The sequence below is a fragment of the Dendrobates tinctorius genome, unplaced genomic scaffold, assembly GCF_039654945.1.
Source record: "Dendrobates tinctorius isolate UK_male_01 unplaced genomic scaffold, ASM3965494v1 ptg000007l, whole genome shotgun sequence".
Classification (NCBI taxonomy): Eukaryota; Metazoa; Chordata; class Amphibia; order Anura; family Dendrobatidae; genus Dendrobates; species Dendrobates tinctorius.
The window spans coordinates 35,834,560-35,853,926 of NW_027361675.1; the positions used below are offsets into that span (position 1 = coordinate 35,834,560).

At 47.9% G+C, this 19,367-nt stretch overlaps 1 protein-coding gene across 1 annotated transcript; it reads left to right on the plus strand.

Annotated features, from left to right (window-relative positions):
• Window positions 1-40: 40 nt before the first annotated feature.
• LOC141087658 (uncharacterized) lies at window positions 41-19,060 on the plus strand. The gene is made up of 3 exons (XM_073573330.1): window positions 41-229; window positions 6,989-7,173; window positions 14,285-19,060. The coding sequence occupies exon 3, from the start codon at window positions 17,152-17,154 to the stop codon at window positions 17,983-17,985; it is 834 nt and encodes a 277-aa protein (XP_073429431.1). The 5' UTR covers window positions 41-229; window positions 6,989-7,173; window positions 14,285-17,151; the 3' UTR covers window positions 17,986-19,060.
• The last annotated feature ends 307 nt before the right edge of the window (window positions 19,061-19,367 follow it).

Sequence of the window (19,367 nt, forward strand, 5' to 3'; positions counted from 1 at the left end):
ATTCTAAGAGCCAATCAGAAGCCGGGAGGCGTGTCCATCGCAGTGATGACGTAGGGCCTCTAGCAGTGGTCCCACGCTGTTTCCGCACTGGTCTGGCCGGAGCTGGGGAAGGGGTCGGAAGTGCCGGGTCTCTGCAGCAGCCCCCATCGCTTGTGTGAGGCCCTCAGCCCTTCCTGCCCGCGCGCCGGGCCTTTGTTTACATCTCATTCTCTCGCGAGAAGAAGCTTAGGTGAGAGTGCACGTGTTCTAAACACAGGAGTTGTGGTCGTGCACGGCAGTGTGCGGGGTCGTGTGAGTACACGTGTAGTGGGCAGTGACCGAGCACACTGATTCCCGCCATCAGGACGGCGTGGTGGGCCGCCTCCTGCTGGGATACGGAATGTCCGCGGCGACACTGCAGCTATGTGCACTGGTACTCAGGGCATGAGACCAACACGTGGCTAGTGGGGCTTTCCCGGGTTTAGTACCTTTCCTCACCAGGGTGTTAGGTTGGAACACGTGATCCCCAGCATATAGCTAGGTGGGGGTCTGCACACACTTGATCCCCAGCATATAGCTAGGTGGGGGTCTGCACACACGTGATCCCCAGCATATAGCTAGGTGGGAGTCTGCACACACGTGATCCCCAGCATATAGCTAGGTGGGAGTCTGCACACACGTGATCCCCAGCATATAGCTAGGTGGGAGTCTGCACACACGTGATACGCAGCATATAGCTAGGTGGGGGTCTGCACACACGTGATCCCCAGCATATAGCTAGGTGGGGGTCTGCACACACGTGATCCCCAGCATATAGCTAGGTGGGAGTCTGCACACACGTGATACGCAGCATATAGCTAGGTGGGAGTCTGCACACACGTGATCCCCAGCATATAGCTAGGTGGGGGTCTGCACACACTTGATCCCCAGCATATAGCTAGGTGGGGGTCTGCACACACGTGATCCCCAGCATATAGCTAGGTGGGAGTCTGCACACACGTGATCCCCAGCATATAGCTAGGTGGGAGTCTGCACACACGTGATCCCCAGCATATAGCTAGGTGGGAGTCTGCACACACGTGATACGCAGCATATAGCTAGGTGGGGGTCTGCACACACGTGATCCCCAGCATATAGCTAGGTGGGAGTCTGCACACACGTGATCCCCAGCATATAGCTAGGTGGGAGTCTGCACACACGTGATACGCAGCATATAGCTAGGTGGGAGTCTGCACACACGTGATCCCCAGCATATAGCTAGGTGGGAGTCTGCACACACGTGATCCCCAGCATATAGCTAGGTGGGAGTCTGCACACACGTGATCCCCAGCATATAGCTAGGTGGGGGTCTGCACACACTTGATCCCCAGCATATAGCTAGGTGGGGGTCTGCACACACTTGATCCCCAGCATATAGCTAGGTGGGAGTCTGCACACACGTGATCCCCAGCATATAGCTAGGTGGGAGTCTGCACACACGTGATCCCCAGCATATAGCTAGGTGGGAGTCTGCACACACGTGATCCCCAGCATATAGCTAGGTGGGGGTCTGCACACACTTGATCCCCAGCATATAGCTAGGTGGGAGTCTGCACACACGTGATCCCCAGCATATAGCTAGGTGGGGGTCTGCACACACGTGATCCCCAGCATATAGCTAGGTGGGAGTCTGCACACACGTGATCCCCAGCATATAGCTAGGTGGGAGTCTGCACACACGTGATCCCCAGCATATAGCTAGGTGGGAGTCTGCACACACGTGATACGCAGCATATAGCTAGGTGGGGGTCTGCACACACGTGATACGCAGCATATAGCTAGGTGGGGGTCTGCACACACGTGATCCCCAGCATATAGCTAGGTGGGGGTCTGCACACACGTGATACGCAGCATATAGCTAGGTGGGGGTCTGCCCACACGTGATCCCCAGCATATAGCTAGGTGGGGGTCTGCGCACACGTGATACGCAGCATATAGCTAGGTGGGGGTCTGCGCACACGTGATACGCAGCATATAGCTAGGTGGGGGTCTCCCCACACGTGATCCCCAGCATATAGCTAGGTGGGGGTCTGCACACACGTGATCCCCAGCATATAGCTAGGTGGGAGTCTGCACACACGTGATACGCAGCATATAGCTAGGTGGGAGTCTGCACACACGTGATACGCAGCATATAGCTAGGTGGGGGTCTGCGCACACGTGATACCCAGCATATAGCTAGGTGGGGGTCTGCACACGTGATAGGCAGCATATAGCTAGGTGGGGGTCTGCACACACGTGATACGCAGCATATAGCTAGGTGGGGGTCTGCACACACGTGATCCCCAGCATATAGCTAGGTGGGGGTCTGCACACACGTGATCCCCAGCATATAGCTAGGTGGGAGTCTGCACACACGTGATCCCCAGCATATAGCTAGGTGGGGGTCTGCACACACGTGATCCCCAGCATATAGCTAGGTGGGGGTCTGCACACACGTGATCCCCAGCTTATAGCTAGGTGGGGGTCTGCACACACGTGATACGCAGCATATAGCTAGGTGGGGGTCTGCACACACGTGATCCCCAGCATATAGCTAGGTGGGGGTCTGCACACACGTGATCCCCAGCATATAGCTAGGTGGGGGTCTGCACACACGTGATCCCCAGCATATAGCTAGGTGGGAGTCTGCACACACGTGATCCCCAGCATATAGCTAGGTGGGAGTCTGCACACACGTGATCCCCAGCATATAGCTAGGTGGGAGTCTGCACACACGTGATACGCAGCATATAGCTAGGTGGGGGTCTGCACACACGTGATACGCAGCATATAGCTAGGTGGGGGTCTGCACACACGTGATCCCCAGCATATAGCTAGGTGGGGGTCTGCCCACACGTGATACGCAGCATATAGCTAGGTGGGGGTCTGCCCACACGTGATACGCAGCATATAGCTAGGTGGGGGTCTGCGCACACGTGATACGCAGCATATAGCTAGGTGGGGGTCTGCACACACGTGATCCCCAGCATATAGCTAGGTGGGAGTCTGCACACACGTGATCCCCAGCATATAGCTAGGTGGGGGTCTGCACACACGTGATCCCCAGCATATAGCTAGGTGGGGGTCTGCACACACGTGATCCCCAGCTTATAGCTAGGTGGGGGTCTGCACACACGTGATACGCAGCATATAGCTAGGTGGGGGTCTGCGCACACGTGATACGCAGCATATAGCTAGGTGGGGGTCTGCACACACGTGATCCCCAGCATATAGCTAGGTGGGGGTCTGCACACACGTGATCCCCAGCATATAGCTAGGTGGGAGTCTGCACCCACGTGATCCCCAGCATATAGCTAGGTGGGGGTCTGCACACACGTGATACGCAGCATATAGCTAGGTGGGGGTCTGCACACACGTGATACGCAGCATATAGCTAGGTGGGGGTCTGCGCACACGTGATACGCAGCATATAGCTAGGTGGGGGTCTGCGCACACGTGATACGCAGCATATAGCTAGGTGGGGGTCTGCGCACACGTGATACGCAGCATATAGCTAGGTGGGGGTCTGCGCACACGTGATACGCAGCATATAGCTAGGTGGGGGTCTGCGCACACGTGATACGCAGCATATAGCTAGGTGGGGGTCTGCGCACACGTGATACGCAGCATATAGCTAGGTGGGGGTCTGCGCACACGTGATACGCAGCATATAGCTAGGTGGGGGTCTGCGCACACATGATACGCAGCATATAGCTAGGTGGGGGTCTGCGCACACGTGATACGCAGCATATAGCTAGGTGGGGGTCTGCGCACACGTGATAAGCAGCATATAGCTAGGTGGGGGTCTGCGCACACGTGATAAGCAGCATATAGCTAGGTGGGAGTCTGCGCACACGTGATCCCCAGCATATAGCTAGGTGGGAGTCTGCACACACGTGATACGCAGCATATAGCTAGGTGGGGGTCTGCACACACGTGATACGCAGCATATAGCTATGTAGGATTCTGCACACACGTGATACGCAGCATATAGCTAGGTGGGGGTCTGCACACACGTGATCCCCAGCATATAGCTAGGTGGGGGTCTGCACACACGTGATACGCAGCATATAGCTAGGTGGGGGTCTGCACACACGTGATACGCAGCATATAGCTAGGTGGGGGTCTGCACACACGTGATCCCCAGCATATAGCTAGGTGGGGTCTGCACATACGTGATCCCCAGCATATAGCTAGGTGGGGGTCTCCACACATTATCCATGCAGCGCATATGTATATATATATATGGGGGTCTGCACACATGATCTGCAGCATATAACTAGGTGGGTGTCTGCACACACATTATCCACAGCATATACAGTTGTGGCAAAAAGTATTGACCCCCCTGCAATTCTGTCAGATAATACTCAGTTTCTTCCTGAAAATGATTGCAAACACAAATTCTTTGGTATTATCTTCATTTAATTTGTCTTAAATGAGAAAACACAAAAGAGAATGAAGCAAAACATTGATCATTTCACACAAAACTCCAAAAATGGGCCAGACAAAAGTATTGGCACCCTCAGCCTAATACTTGGTTGCACAACCTTTAGCCAAATAACTGCGACCAACCGCTTCCGGTAACCATCAATGAGTTTCTTACAATGTTCTGCTGGAATTTTAGACCATTCTTCTTTGGCAAACTACTCCAGGTCCCTGATATTTGAAGGGTGCCTTCTCTAAACTGCCATTTTTAGATCTCTCCACAGGTGTTCTATGGGATTCAGGTCTGGACTCATTGCTGGCCACCTTAGAAGTCTCCAGTGCTTTCTCTCAAACCATTTTCTAGTGCTTTTTGAAGTGTTTTTGGGTCATTGTCCTGCTGGAAGACCCATGACCTCTGAGGTAGACCCAGCTTTCTCACACTGGGCCCTACATTATGCTGCAGAATTTGTTGGTAGTCTTCAGACTTCATAATGCCATGCATACGGTCAAGCAGTCCAGTGCCAGAGGCAGCAAAGCAACCCCAAAACATCAGGGAACCTCCGCCATGTTTGACTGTAGATATATACTGAGATTATGTGAAAAGCCCAGACAACCCCTTTAAGAGCAGTGAATTGTGTGAGTATATTGACAAGGCATCACCAGATATTTGTGTCTTAAAGCATATGGGGGTTAAAAGTGGACCAGGCATATAGACAATTGCACATTATTGTACATAAGGCCATAGAAATATGGCTGGGGAAGCCTAATGTAGAACCAGGAAAATAGTTGGCGATCTGAAACCCATTATAGTGTATCTAATCTTAAAGATCTCTTTAACTGTATTCTGAAATATATATATTTTGTGCTAGGGTTCTGATCATAGCATATTGTTGGAAAGAAACTTTGTTCTGGTTTATACCCCGGTTTATGATTTACTCTTATCATATGTAAATATTAGCACAGGAGTAAATAGTCTGAAGAGGCAAGTTTTGTTTGATATTTATTCATGATAGCTGGCCACTGTTATGTGATTGGAACATCAGACAACTAACTTGTGTATTTTCATGTTTACACAATATTATATTGTAAAGAAGCAACCGAAAAAAACAGTGCATAAACATCCAAGATAAATAGAAATAACATGAATCTTTATTAAAGACACAGATAAAAATTGGCATGACAGAAGTGACACAAGAAAAACGCACAGAGGTACAAAGGATCCCTAAGGTATATCAATATGGTAAAATATATCTCCATATCTAGTATACACAAGCCGACTAGTCATAATGAAGTAAAGGGTAAAATCCCCAGACCGTCAGGCAACCCAAAAGAAGGGGGTTATGAGAAATCAAAGTACAGGCATAATACTCATACCTAAGGGGGCACTGGCGCAAGGAAAACAGCCCAACGTACGTTTCGGAAGCAGCACCGCTTCCTTCCTCAGGGGGTGTGTCATAAAAGGCCACCGGGTGTACTATAAATAGGGGTCCAAATAAGCATGAGCGCCAATCAGGGGAGCGACCGACCACCAACCCACCAACACATCCGGGCTGGCGCTGACAATACACGGGGCCCTGTGACGTCAGACGCCAGACCACGGGCGGATGGGGGTGGAGCTAGGCGCGCGTCACCCGCGCATGCGGCCACGAAATGATCGCGGCCATCTTGAATGGGGGCATAGTAGATGGCAAGCAAGGAAACATGATATCTAACATCATATTTAACCAAAACAAGCGCCAAATATCTACCAATATCTGATAAATCACATAGTGGCTATATTAGGCACTTTGGATAAATATCCATTAGCATAGGTGGATAAGGTCACCGCGCGTGCGCAGATGACCATAAACAATATGCGGCCGTCTAAGATGGGGACATACGTAATAAACATCAATATATTTATATAGAAATTTATAGATTGTTACCACCTAGCCCGGATGTGTTTGTGGGTTGGTGGTCGGTCGCTCCCCTGATTGGCGCTCATGCTTATTTGGACCCCTATTTATAGTACACCCGGTGGCCTTTTATGTCACACACCCTGAGGAAGGAAGCGGTGTTGCTTCCGAAACGTACGTTGGGCTGTTTTCCTTGCGCCAGTGCCCCCTTAGGTATGAGTATTATGCCTGTACTTTGATTTCTCATAACCCCCTTCTTTTGGGTTGCCTGACGGTCTGGGGATTTTACCCTTTACTTCATTATGACTAGTCGGCTTGTGTATACTAGATATGGAGATATATTTTACCATATTGATATACCTTAGGGATCCTTTGTACCTCTGTGCGTTTTTCTTGTGTCACTTCTGTCATGCCAATTTTTATCTGTGTCTTTAATAAAGATTCATGTTATTTCTATTTATCTTGGATGTTTATGCACTGTTTTTTCGGTTGCTTCTTTATATATTATAGTCAGTGTATCCCATTTTCGAATTGTGTTGGGCTTAAAATAACATGATTATTTGGATTTTCATTAAATTGAATCTAAATTATATATACCTACTTTTTAGCCCTATGCACTGTCAATTTTGTTGCTTACAATATTATATTGTGTAAACCTTTGTTTAAAGCGTATAAAAGCTGGTGAAGCAGTCACTGATAACAGAAGATTTGTGGACCTGTGTAAGGGGACGCTCTTCAGTGTAGATCCTAGGAAGCATTCTCTGTCTTCGCTGACCGCTTGTCCATCTGAAGTATTTCCGGACAGATGATGTAAATGCCCCTAGTGAAGACTCTTTCTCTTCTTCTTTCTGATGTGAGTATATGTACCAAAACCTTTGTAGTTTGAATATAAGTATACGCAATATCATACTTTCTCGTTCACCTTATTGGGGGACACAGAGACCATGGGGTGTATGCTTTGCTGCCACTAGGAGGCTGACACTATGCACAAAAAAAGTTAGCTCCTCCTCCGCAGTATACACCCCACCGACCGGCACCAATTTCCTCAGTTTAGCTTAGTGTCAGTAGGAGGTGGACACGGGTCTTTCATTAGACCCATATCTACCTCGTCGTGCGTCGTTCCTTTACTGGTTCTACAGAGGGATACAGAGTGAAAAGTCACATCTGTACTCCCACATGGAGTCTGCGAGTACGGCGTGTACTGCCACCCCATATCCTTCAGTTCTCCGCGGCAGGACCAGCAGCCCAGACGGACGCCGACACCAAGACGTGCCAGCGACTCCAGGGGCGCTTGTCGCCAGTCTCCCTCCCACTCGCCTACCAGAGCCTGTCGGTTGGATGAGACGCAAGACTTCTTCAGACCCAGGTAACGGATCGGGGATGGGTGAGTGTTTTTTTTTTTTTATTTTTTTTTTCCTGGCTGCTCATTCCCGACTGACAGGGGGCCTCTTCAATGGCACAGGGATGCGGGCGCTGCGGTCGCATGCAGTCGCCCTACATCTATAGGCACACCATGCTCTTTTTTTGCTGTCCCCTTGAGAGCGGCTTGCGGCTGCGGCGTCCCCTTCTTCCGACCTCCGCGCCGACCCCATGCTGACAGGCGGCCGCCGCAACTAATTTAGGCCCCGGCTTCAGTTCGGGCCTACCACTGCTTCACGGCCACGCCCCCGCCCCTTTCTTCTAAGCGGGCTTCTCTCCCACTCTTCCCAGGCCCTCCCACCGCCTGTCCTTCACCTGCCCAGCCTGCTATTGGCTAGAGGGCGGTGAATTTTAACCCTGCGATGTGCTCCGCCCTCCCTCCTCTCCTGGACGCACGCTTTTTCTCAGGCAGGCGCCATTTTACCAGCCTGTTAGCCGGACACCAGCTCGTCACCGGATCATCTTCCGCCAGCTGGTTTTTTCGTTCAGGAGGTCTATCGGCCGGATTTCGCTCTGACCTGCATCCACTGACAGGTCGCAGAGCATCGCTTCTGGGGACACCGGACCGTGAGTAGCTCTGCACTGCAGACTGACCCTTCTCCGCCCTCTGTCCCCCAACCTTCCAGCATTACCTCAGCTTTTCACTATGTCTACCTCTAAGTCTGTTCGTACCCGCTCTACTGCCCCCCCCCCCTGCACTTTAGTCAAGTTCTTTGCATGTTCTTCGTGCAATCGCAAACTTCCCTCAGGCCAGTCCACTCCCCTCTGCCTGGATTGTAGCAACCCAATTCAGCCTGACGCCGTCCAGGAGCCATCTACAGCTCCAGGTGAGAGTGAACCCCCCCCATGCCTGGCTGGGCCTCCTTGCTATCTCAATCAGTGGCAGACCTCACCAAGGTGTCTCAGTCCCTGGTGGCCGTTCTTGATAAGTTGCCCCTGGACTCTTCAGCAGGGCCAAGCAGGTCCCAAATTGTTCCATCTGAGTCAGCCAGCGTTAGTCGCAAAAGACCCAGGCAAGATGCCCAGCCGGATTCCTCTCCTAGTCCCATCTCACCGCATAGCCCTTCTCAGCAGCCTCCCTCTCGGGCCTCCTCTCCCGAGTCAGGTGAAGCGCTTTCGGACAGGTCATCTGAGGGGATTTTAGAGCTGGATTCAGACCAGGATGCAAACATGAAGGTCACAGTGCAGAACCTCATTGCAGCGATCCATCATACTTTCGATATTGCTGACTCCCCTGCGAAATCCTCAGATCGGGAGGTTTCGTTCAGACGGGCAGAAACTCCCTCCAGGGTTTTTCCTTTCCATTCCGAGTTTGGGAAGATTTTTACCAAGGAAAGAGAGGATCCGACCAGACGCTTTCAAAGAGGGAAAACGTCTAGGCGTACTCTACCCATTTGCTAAGGAGCTCACGGACAACTGGTCGGCCTTTCCCTCGGTGGATCCGCCCGTGTCCAGGCTTTCCAATAACACGGTTCTCCCGCTTTCAGGCGTGGCGTCCCTAAAGGATTCTAATGACAGGATTATAGAATCCCTGGCGAAGTCTGCCTTTGAAGCGGCTTCAGCGGCTGTGTGCCCAATCTTTGCTTCATCCTGGGCAGCAAAGGCCATAGCCACGTGGGCAGACGACCTTCGTCAAGGCGTCTTAGATAAGGCGCAACCGGAACGTTTGGCCGATCTCGCCAATCAGATCTCCCATGCTGGGGACTACCTTCTTTCCGCTTCCTTGGATGCCACATCCTGTGCAGTTCAGGCGTCAAGCAACGTAGTTGCAATTCGACGTACAGTTTGGCTAAAGGCCTGGCAAGCGGACTTGTCTTCTAAAAAGTCCCTTACTAACCTGCCTTTTCAGGGGGTGAGCCTCTTTGGGTCCCAATTGGACCAGATTATTAAGGACGCCACAGGAGGCACGAGTTCACTTCTCCCTCAGTCCAATCCTCGCAGACCTCCACTAAGGCGTCAGTTTCGACCCTTTCGGACTTTCCGCCGTTTCAATACGGCGGACAACTCCTCCAGCCAACAGAGACCGCAGGCTCGCCAGGAGAGAGAGAAAGTTTCCTTCAGACCCACTCCTTCCTGGCGATCCCACTCTTCCCAGGGCAGACCGTCCAGATCTGGACGGTCTACTTCAGCATGACTATCGTCGGACACGCGAGGGGCCTTTCCAATTGGGAGGCCGACTTCCTTCCTTCAGGGACGTTTGGCTGGCCTCCGTAGAGGACGCTTGGGTCAGGGAGGTTGTATCCTCAGGATACAAGATACAGTTCGTCTCTCTCCCACGGGATCGTTTCTTCGAATCCCGGCCTCCAAAGGATCCAGCCTTGATCCCGGGGGTTCTCTACGGCTATCGCCTTTCTCCTCAGACAGCACCACTACCAGCTCGTCGCACTGCCCTTCGGTCTTGCCACCGCTCCCAGACTCTTCACGAAGATCGTGGCTGCGTTGATGGCTTTGAGAGTCAGAGGTCTCGTTCTTTTCCCATACCTAGACGTTATTCTGATCAGGGCTCCCTCATTTCAACAGGCTCACCAAAGTTTGTCAATCGTCCTGGACACTCTTTCCAATTTCGGGTGGATCGTCAACAGGAAAAAGTCCTGTCTGGTTCCTACCCAACGCCTGGTCTTTCTAGGCCTTCTGTTCGACACTCGTCGGTCAAGGGTCTTTCTCCCACAAGAGAAGATTCTCTCTCTGCAGCAGGAAGTACGATCGCTGCAGATCTCACGATTCCCGTCCCTCCGTACAGCCAGGAGGGTCCTGGGAAAGATGGTGGTGGCGATAGATGCAGTTCCCTTTGCCCTATTTCACACCAGACCTCTCCAGCAGGCCATTCTGTCGAAGTGGGACAGGTCGCCTCGGTCCCTGGATCGCCCTGTTCCTCCTTCTTACCGGATCAAGCGGTCCCTCAACTGGTGGCTGTCGTCACCTCTCATTCTATCGGGTCGATTCTTCCTTCCCATTCGCTGGCAGATAGTAACCACAGATGCCAGTCTCCTCGGTTGGGGTGCAGTGTTCCGCAACCACACTGTTCAGGGTCGATGGTCGGATCGGGAATCAGTACCGATCAACATTCTGGAGATTCGAGCTATCCATCTTGCTCTCGTTCACTGGGAAAGGCTCCTCAAGGGACTGCCGGTACGGATTCAGACAGACATCGCCACAGCGGTGGCATATGTCTACCACCAAGGGGGAACATGGAGTGTCTCAGCCCTGGCGGAGGGGTCCAAGATTCTTCGTTGGGCGGAGATTTCCGTTCCGACAATTTCCGCGGTGCACATTCCCGGCGTAGACAACTGGGCCGACTATTTTCTCAGCTGCAAGGGTCTCGCGGCGGGAGAGTGGTCCCTCCATCCGGAGGTGTTTCATCTGCTCTGCCTTCGGTGGGGACCCCCGGATGTAGACCTCATGGCGTCTCGCCTCAACAGGAAATTCCCACAATTCGTGTCCAGGTCTCGGGACCCTCTGGCAGTGGGCGCCGACGCCCTGGCCGTTCCTTGGTCCCAGATCGACCTTCCCTACCTGTTCCCTCTTCTTCCCAACCTGTTGAAAAGGATCAAGGCAGAAGGAATTCCAGTCATTCTCATCGCCCCGAATTGGCCCAGAAGGTCTTGGTTCGCGGACATTGTCAACCTCGCGGACGCCCCCTGGAAGCTTCCAGACAGAACAGTTCTGCTGTCTCAGGGACCGATTTGCCACCCCAATTCTCGGCCGCTCAATTTAACGGCGTGGCTGTTGAGACCGAGGTTCTGAAACGGGCAGGATTTTCCGACCAGGTAGTTCAGACCATGATCCGAGCCAGAAAGCCATCATCTTCCAAGATCTACTACCGTACTTGGAAGGCCTATTTCACTTGGTGTGAGACCAATGACATCGCGCCCATGTCCTTTTCGCTCCCTTCAGTCCAAGCGTTTCTTCAGGCAGGATTGGATGCGGGCCTTGCCCTCAGTTCCCTGAAGGGTCAAGTTTCGGTGCTGTCCATTCTTTTTCAGAAAACATTGGCTTCCCGTCCTCAGGTTAAGACCTTTCTTCAGGGCGTGGCTCACACGGTTCCGCCGTACCGGGCGCCCGTGGATCCATGGGATCTTAATCTGGTTCTTGAGGTTCTGCAAGGTCCTCCCTTTGAACCCCTCAGGGATATTTCCCTTTCTCTCCTTTCTTGGAAGGTAGCCTTTCTGGTGGCCATCACCTCCGTCCGGGGCGTGTCGGAATTGGCAGCTCTTTCGTGCCGCTCCCCTTTTCTGATGCTCCATCAGGATAAGGTAGTTCTGCGGCCTCCGCCCTCTTTCCTGCCGAAGGTGGTGTCCTCGTTTCACCTCAACGAGGATATCGTGCTACCATCCTTTTTGTCCGTATCCAACTCATCCCCGAGAGCTGTCCTTGAACAAGCTGGACCTGGTTAGGGCGATAAGAGTCTATCTGTCTAGGACGACTTCCTTGCGAAAGACAGTCTCTTTTCATTATCCCTGATGGGGCGCGGAAAGGTCACTCGGCGTCAAAGGCCACTATTGCTCGCTGGATCAGATCGGCAATTTTGGAAGCCTACCGAGTTAAGCGTCGCGGAGCCCCTCCAGGGATCAGGGCCCACTCTACTCGGGCAGTGGGTGCCTCCTGGGCGGTGCGCCACAGAGCTTCCGCGCTGCAGCTTTGCAAAGCTGCAACATGGTCATCAGTTCACACGTTTGTGAAATTCTACAGAGTCCACACCTACGCTTCGGCGGACGCCAGCCTAGGTAGACGGATTCTGCAGGCCGCGGTGGTGAGTCCGCTGGCCTGATGGAAGTTTGTTTCCCACCCCAGGGACTGCTTTGGGACGTCCCATGGTCTCTGTGTCCCCCAATAAGGCGAACGAGAAAACAGGATTTTTTGGGTTGCTTACCGTAAAATCTGTTTCTCGGAGCCTTCATTGGGGGACACAGCACCCTCCCATGTTTTACAACTCCTGTTCTTATGTTTGTCGGTTGGTTACAGTTGAGTTGTCTTCTGTTTTGTTACTTCTCCTACTGCTTTCTCACTAACTCAGGAAATTGGTGCCGGTCGGTGGGGTGTATACTGCGGAGGAGGAGCTAACATTTTTTTGTGCATAGTGTCAGCCTCCTAGTGGCAGCAAAGCATACACCCCATGGTCTCTGTGTCCCCCAATGAAGGCTCCGAGAAACAGATTTTACGGTAAGCAACCCAAAAAATCCTGTTATTTTCTATTTCCCGTAAATGCTATATCCTTATCATATATATTCCATTAACTTGATGTTTTATCATTTAAATTAATCATTGTATAATAAAATTGTGTCATATCCAAGTGGTGGCTTCTTTAAAGCCGTATCCGAACCTTATTGCTAAACAGTTGGCAATACAGCGCCCACGGAAGACAACAGTGGTGGATGATCGCAGAATAATCTCCATGTGAACAAAAACATTTCAGATGCAGTTGAAGTTCAGACTTTCAGCTTTCATTTGAGGGTATCCACATTAAAATTAGATGAAGGGTTTAGAAGTTTCAGCTCCTTAACATGTGCCACCCTGTTTTTAAAGGGACCAAAAGTAATTGGACAGATTAAATAATTGTAAATAAAATGTTCATTTCTAGTACTTGGTTGAAAACCCTTTGTTGGCAATGACTGCCTGAAGTATTGAACTCATGGACATCACCAGATGCTGTGTTTCCTCCTTTTTGATGCTCTGCCAGGCCTTCACTGCGGTGATTTTCAGTTGCTGTTTGTTTGTGGGCCTTTCTGTCTGAAGTTTAGTTTTTAACAAGTGAAATGCATGCTCAATTGGGTTGAGATCAGGTGACTGACTTGGCCATTCAAGAATATTCCACTTCTTTGCTTTAATAAACTCCTGGGTTGCTTTGGTCGTTGTTTCATACTACAGATGGACAATGACCCAAAACAAAGCCAATCAGTTTGGCTGGATCTGAGCACACAGTATGGCTCTAAATACCTCAGAATTCATTCGGCTGCTTCTGTCCTGTGTTGCATCATCAATAAACACTAGTGACCCAGTGCCACTGGCAGCCATGCATGCCCAAGCCATCACACTGCCTCCGCCATGTTTTACAGATGATGTGGTATGCTTTGGATCATGAGCTGTATCACGCCTTCGCCATACTTTTCTCTTTCCATCATTCTGGTAGAGGTTGATCTTGGTTTCATCTGTCCAAAGAATGTTCTTCCAGAACTGTGCTGGCTTTTTTAGATATTGTTTAGCAAAGTCCAGTCTAGCCTTTTTATTATTGATGCTTATGAGTGGCTTGCACCATGCAGTGAACCCTCTGTATTTACTTTCATGCAGTCTTCTCTTTATGGTAGATTTGGATATTGATACGCCTACCTCCTGGAGAGTGTTGTTCACTTGGTTGGCTGTTGTGAAGGGGTTTCTCTTCACCATGGAGATTATTCTGCGATCATCCACCACTGTTGTCTTCCGTTGGCGCCCAGGTCTTTTTGCATTGATGAGTTCACCAGTGCTTGCTTTCTCAGGATGTACCAAACTGTAGTTTTTGCCACTCCTAATGTAGCAATTTCTCAGATGGGTTTTTTCTGTTTTTGCAGCTTAAGGATGGCTTGTTTCACCTGCATGGAGAGATCCTTTGACCGCATGTTTCATTCACAGCAAAACCTTCCAAATGCAAGCACTACACCTCAAATCAACTCCAGGCCTTTTATCTGCTTAATTTAGATTGACATAACGAAGGGATTGCCCTCACCTGTCCATGAAATAGCCTTGGAGTCAATTGTCCAATTACTTTTGGTCCCTTTAAAAACAGGGTGGCACAAGTTAAGGAGCTGAAACTCCTAAACCTTTCGTCCAATTTTAATGTGGATACCCTCAAATGAAAGCTGAAAGTCTGAACTTCAACTGCATCTGAATTGTTTTGTTTAAAATTCATTGTGGTAATGTCTAGAACCAAAATTAGAAAAATGTCTCTGTCCAAATATATGGACCTAACTGTAGGTGGGGGTCTGCACACACGTGATACGCAGCATATAGCTAGGTGGGGTCTGCACACCAGGGCTGTGGAGTCGGAGTTGTGGAGTCAGAGTTAGTTTTTGTCGGAGTCGGTAGAAATGTACCGACTCAGACTCCAGCTTTAAAAAAAAAATGTATTAATATTTCATAATTGAACTTTCATATGAATTTTATAAATGTTACTCAAATATATATGTTCTATAAAACTATGAACAACAGTGATAAGCAGTTCTGCTGGAGATAGAGACATTTCTTACTTCTTGTGTGTCACTGTTCTCCACTGCCCTTATCTAATCTTATACTTGGTTAACCTCATGCTGCCCCAACCCCCCTACTTACAATGTATGAAACTGAAAGTGAAAATGTGTTGCAAATTCTTAGTAGTAAAGCTCCTCCTCTAGACTAGATCATACTAGGTGTGCGTCTTCCAAGCATCTCACAGCTGCCTGCTACTCAGAAGAGGAAGACTGTAAGAAGTATTATCCTTTCAACAAACTTTGCATCAGTTAACTGTGAGTACATGAGGAATATTAACAGTATTACTGACCACTATATCAGTTGTACGACCTGGCAATAATTTTGTACAATTGTTTTTAGGAAAAACAATTGTCATTTGGATTGTGAATGCAGAATTAAAAACCTGAGAATGTCAAAGAAGCATCACATTAAATCAGCTGTATTTGAACATTTCACCATCACTCAAGATAGAAAACATTATGTCTGTCAGTGTATGACAAATGATCCAGACGAAAACAAATGCTGTGAAGCCAAGATGAGTGCATATTCAGGCAAAGATAAAAATGCTCCTACCAGAGTTTCTAATCTAAAGAGACATTTACAGCGCTTTCATCCAGAGGTACTGAAAGCAGTGGATGAGAAAGACTGCATCCAAACCAATGAACCAGTGCCCAGCTCTTCCAGCCAAACAAAGGAGCAGAGAACTTTGCAGCCATCAGTTGCAAGATATTTTGTCAGTGACAAAGTTACTGTGACAATCAGGGCTGTGGAGTCGGTAAGCCAAACCTGTGACTCCGACTCCTCAATTTCCCTTACTCCGACTCCACGACTCCGACTCCCACACATATTGCTTATATTTAAGTGAAAAATTTATTGTAGTACAATGTGAACCTCAGACATTTAATCATTTTTATGATCCAATAATCAAGATATTTAGATAGAACAGAATATATATTGGTGTACTACCCGGTTTTCATTCTTTTTGGTACAGATACGATATGGATAGACAGATATGGATAAATGGATAGAGCAGATTTCTAATCTGCTTTTGCTATTGAAAACATTATCTATGAGCTCAAAAACCTTTCAGGTGATGCAGTTTTTTAAAAAGATGATCAGCTTTTGCAGCTGAAAAACGTATCCTCAAAAAACACAGGAAAAACGCTGTGTGTGAATGTAGCCTTAGATCAGGAATATAACAGCCATTTATAGGACATTTCATAACTTTCCCAAACTCCTATGAAAAAATGTTCAGCACATCCTGCATTGAATTACTGTACCCAATTTATTATATATTTTAGGAGTCGGAGTCGGTCCATTTTATACCGACTCCACCAAAATGAGCACCGACTCCGACTCCACAGCCCTGGTGACAATGACAGTAGATACATTTAAAAAACAGATCATAGAGCTTGTTGTAAAGGATAGTGTGGCTATTTCATCATTTTCACGACCAGCTGTTATGTGTCTGAATGGGGAAATGGCCCGCAAGCTTGGTGTTTCTCTGGAGAGAGAGAGAGAGAGTATTAGAAAATTAGTAATCGAAGAAGCTTTTAAACAAAAGGAAGAACTTAAAAAAAACTCTCAAGGGACGCTTTCTGTTTCTTAAAATGGATGCCTGCACACGTCACAGAGTGAACTATTTTGCCATCAATGTCCGATTTGTTTGTGACAAAAATGAAATAGTTACCAAGACATTGGCAGTAAAAGACACCAAAGCTCATCACACCAGTGAGTTTCTCCAGGTCTTGGTGGAATAGGTTCTGCAAGACTATGAACTTAAAAAAGAGCAAGTTCTTTCTGTCGTAACTGACAGTGCTTCAAATATGATAAGTACTATTAAGCTAATGAATGAGAGTAATGATGGTGACCAGCAGCTAGAAGAACATTCTGGGTCCACAGACACAGAAATGTTTGAAATAGAGGAACACAGTATTGTAACTGAGGAGCAAACTGAAGTTGCTTCAGATGAACAGCAACATGATAGTTTAGATGATCTTGTTGAAACTGTGTCAATATGTTCTTTCATTCATCACATGCGCTGTGTTGTGCATACGCTAAAGCTGGCTATAAGAGACAGTCTGCAAGAAGGACATGCTGCTGCACTGATTGGCAAGGTGAGAAAATTGGCTACTGTTGCCAGAACCCCTAAAGTTGACTCAATTTTGAAGAGACGTGCTGGAAAAGGGGCAATTATTGATCAAGCCACACGATGGGGCAGTACTTAATGATTCAGCGCTTGGTTGAACTGAAAACCTTTCTTGTAGACATGGCTAACCCTCAACTGGCGCTAAATGAAAGTCAGTGGAATCAGGTGACTGAGCTGGAAAAATTGCTAGAGCACCCATTTACAGTGACTAAAAAATTACAAACAGAGGACTTAACTCCAGGTATTTTCTTAAAGGAGTGGAAGAACCTGATGTTTCGCCTGTCCCAAAGAGGAGGGTTAATTGCAAGTGGCATTGCTACATCAATGAAACGGAGAGAGGAGCTACTATTACAAAATAACATTCTTTTGGCAGCTGTTTATGTAGACCCAATGCATCGGATTCTTCTAGATGATCAACAGCTAAGTAAAGGAAAAGAAGCTCTGTTTGAAATAGCAGTAAGGATGAAAGGGTTGCAGAACAGTCAGGAGGAACAAGAAGAATTTGGTCGTCCTGCCACATCTTCACCCTCATCATCAACTGATGAAGAATTTAATTTTGAAAAATATTTGGATCACAAAGACCGTGCAAAGTGTTCCCGCATAGAAGAAGAGTCATCCCCATCAAGGAACACAGCCAGTACATTTCAGCAGAATTTTTCATGTGCACTAAAAGAAATTGAGAAATTTGACCGTTCATCAAAAATAACAGTGCAACAAGCGATTCCTCTGTATCCTGACATTGTCAGAGATGTTGCCCGAGTGGTTACTGCTTTGCCACCAACACAAGTTAGTGTAGAGAGGTTGTTCTCTGCTCTCAAAATAATTAGATCAGATTTGAGGGCATCCATGAAGGAGGATCTGACAGAGGCAATACTTTTTCTGAGGACAAATTTATAGATTTCTTATTAACTGCATAAAAGTGTTTATTGCATATTTACTTACAGTTTAGAAAAGTTTATAAAAGTTATTTGCTATATTCTAATTGTATTCTAATAAATGTAGTTTTTGCTCTAAGTGGTCTGATTACTTATATGATGGTGAGAAACTGAATAAGCACGATGTTTAATATTTTACAACAGTAAATTTGTTGTTATGAATTGGCCATTTATGAAGGAGTCGGAGCCGGGGCCTGATAAAATCCAGGAGTCGGAGTCGCAACTGTGGCTTACCGACTCCACAGCCCTGCTGCACACACGTGATACGCAGTATATAGCTAGGTGGGGTCTGCACACACGTGATGCGCAGCATATAGCTAGGTGGGGTCTGCACACACGTGATGCGCAGCATATAGCTAGGTGGGGTCTGCACACACGTGATGCGCAGCATATAGCTAGGTGGGGTCTGCACACACGTGATGCGCAGCATAAAGCTAGGTGGGGTCTGCACACACGTGATGCGCAGCATATAGCAAGGTGGGGTCTGCACACACGTGATGCGCAGCATATAGCTAGGTGGGGTCTGCACACACGTGATCCCCAGCATATAGCTAGGTGGGGTCTGCACACACGTGATGCTCAGCATATAGCTAGGTGGGGGTGTGCGCACACATCCACAGACTGCAATATTCATAATCTATACTTTGTAGCACACGCACACTGACACTTTTTAGGTCTGTGTATTTACTTTCCGTATTCCTTACTTCCTGTGTCCTTACATGCACTTTATATATACACTCAAAAAAATAAAGGGAACACTATTCCATTTGCAACAGGCTGTTTGTATTCCCTTTATTTCTTTGAGCAGTATATAAAAAAAAAAAAAAAAAAACCTGCAAAGGATATCCAGCCAATTCACACTTGCTTCTCGCCACCCAGATACATCACTACATTACTTGGTATTTACTGTCCTATGGAGGATATTTGTGCTGGATAAAAATGCCTCACTTGTATTTGTTGTTCCTCTTTTGTTACTGCTATTTGTTATGCTGTTTGTTTTTACATATTGTACCTAATAAATTTTATTTTCCATCCCCTTTTGGTTTGATTACTCAATTGTTTCAATCTTTACAATACATGTGCATTGTAGAGCATGAAGCCTGACATCAGAGAAATAAAAATTGAAATCCCATACAGGCACAAAGTAAAAAAAAAAAAAATTAAATGTTTTAAAACTTTTTTTTTTTTTTTTTTTTAATGACAGAATAGAGATAAAATCTTAAACCAATAAATACTTTGGACCTGACCTATAATACAGTCACACTAGATACAGGTGCTTCTCACAGAATTAGAATATCATCAAAAAAATAATTTATTTCAGTTCTTCAATATAAAAAGTGAAGC

What these genes read in the sequence shown, in the direction of transcription:
- LOC141087658 (XM_073573330.1), top strand. Translation starts at nt 17,152, where the DNA reads ATGGGGCAGTACTTAATGATTCAGCGCTTGGTTGAACTGAAAACCTTT.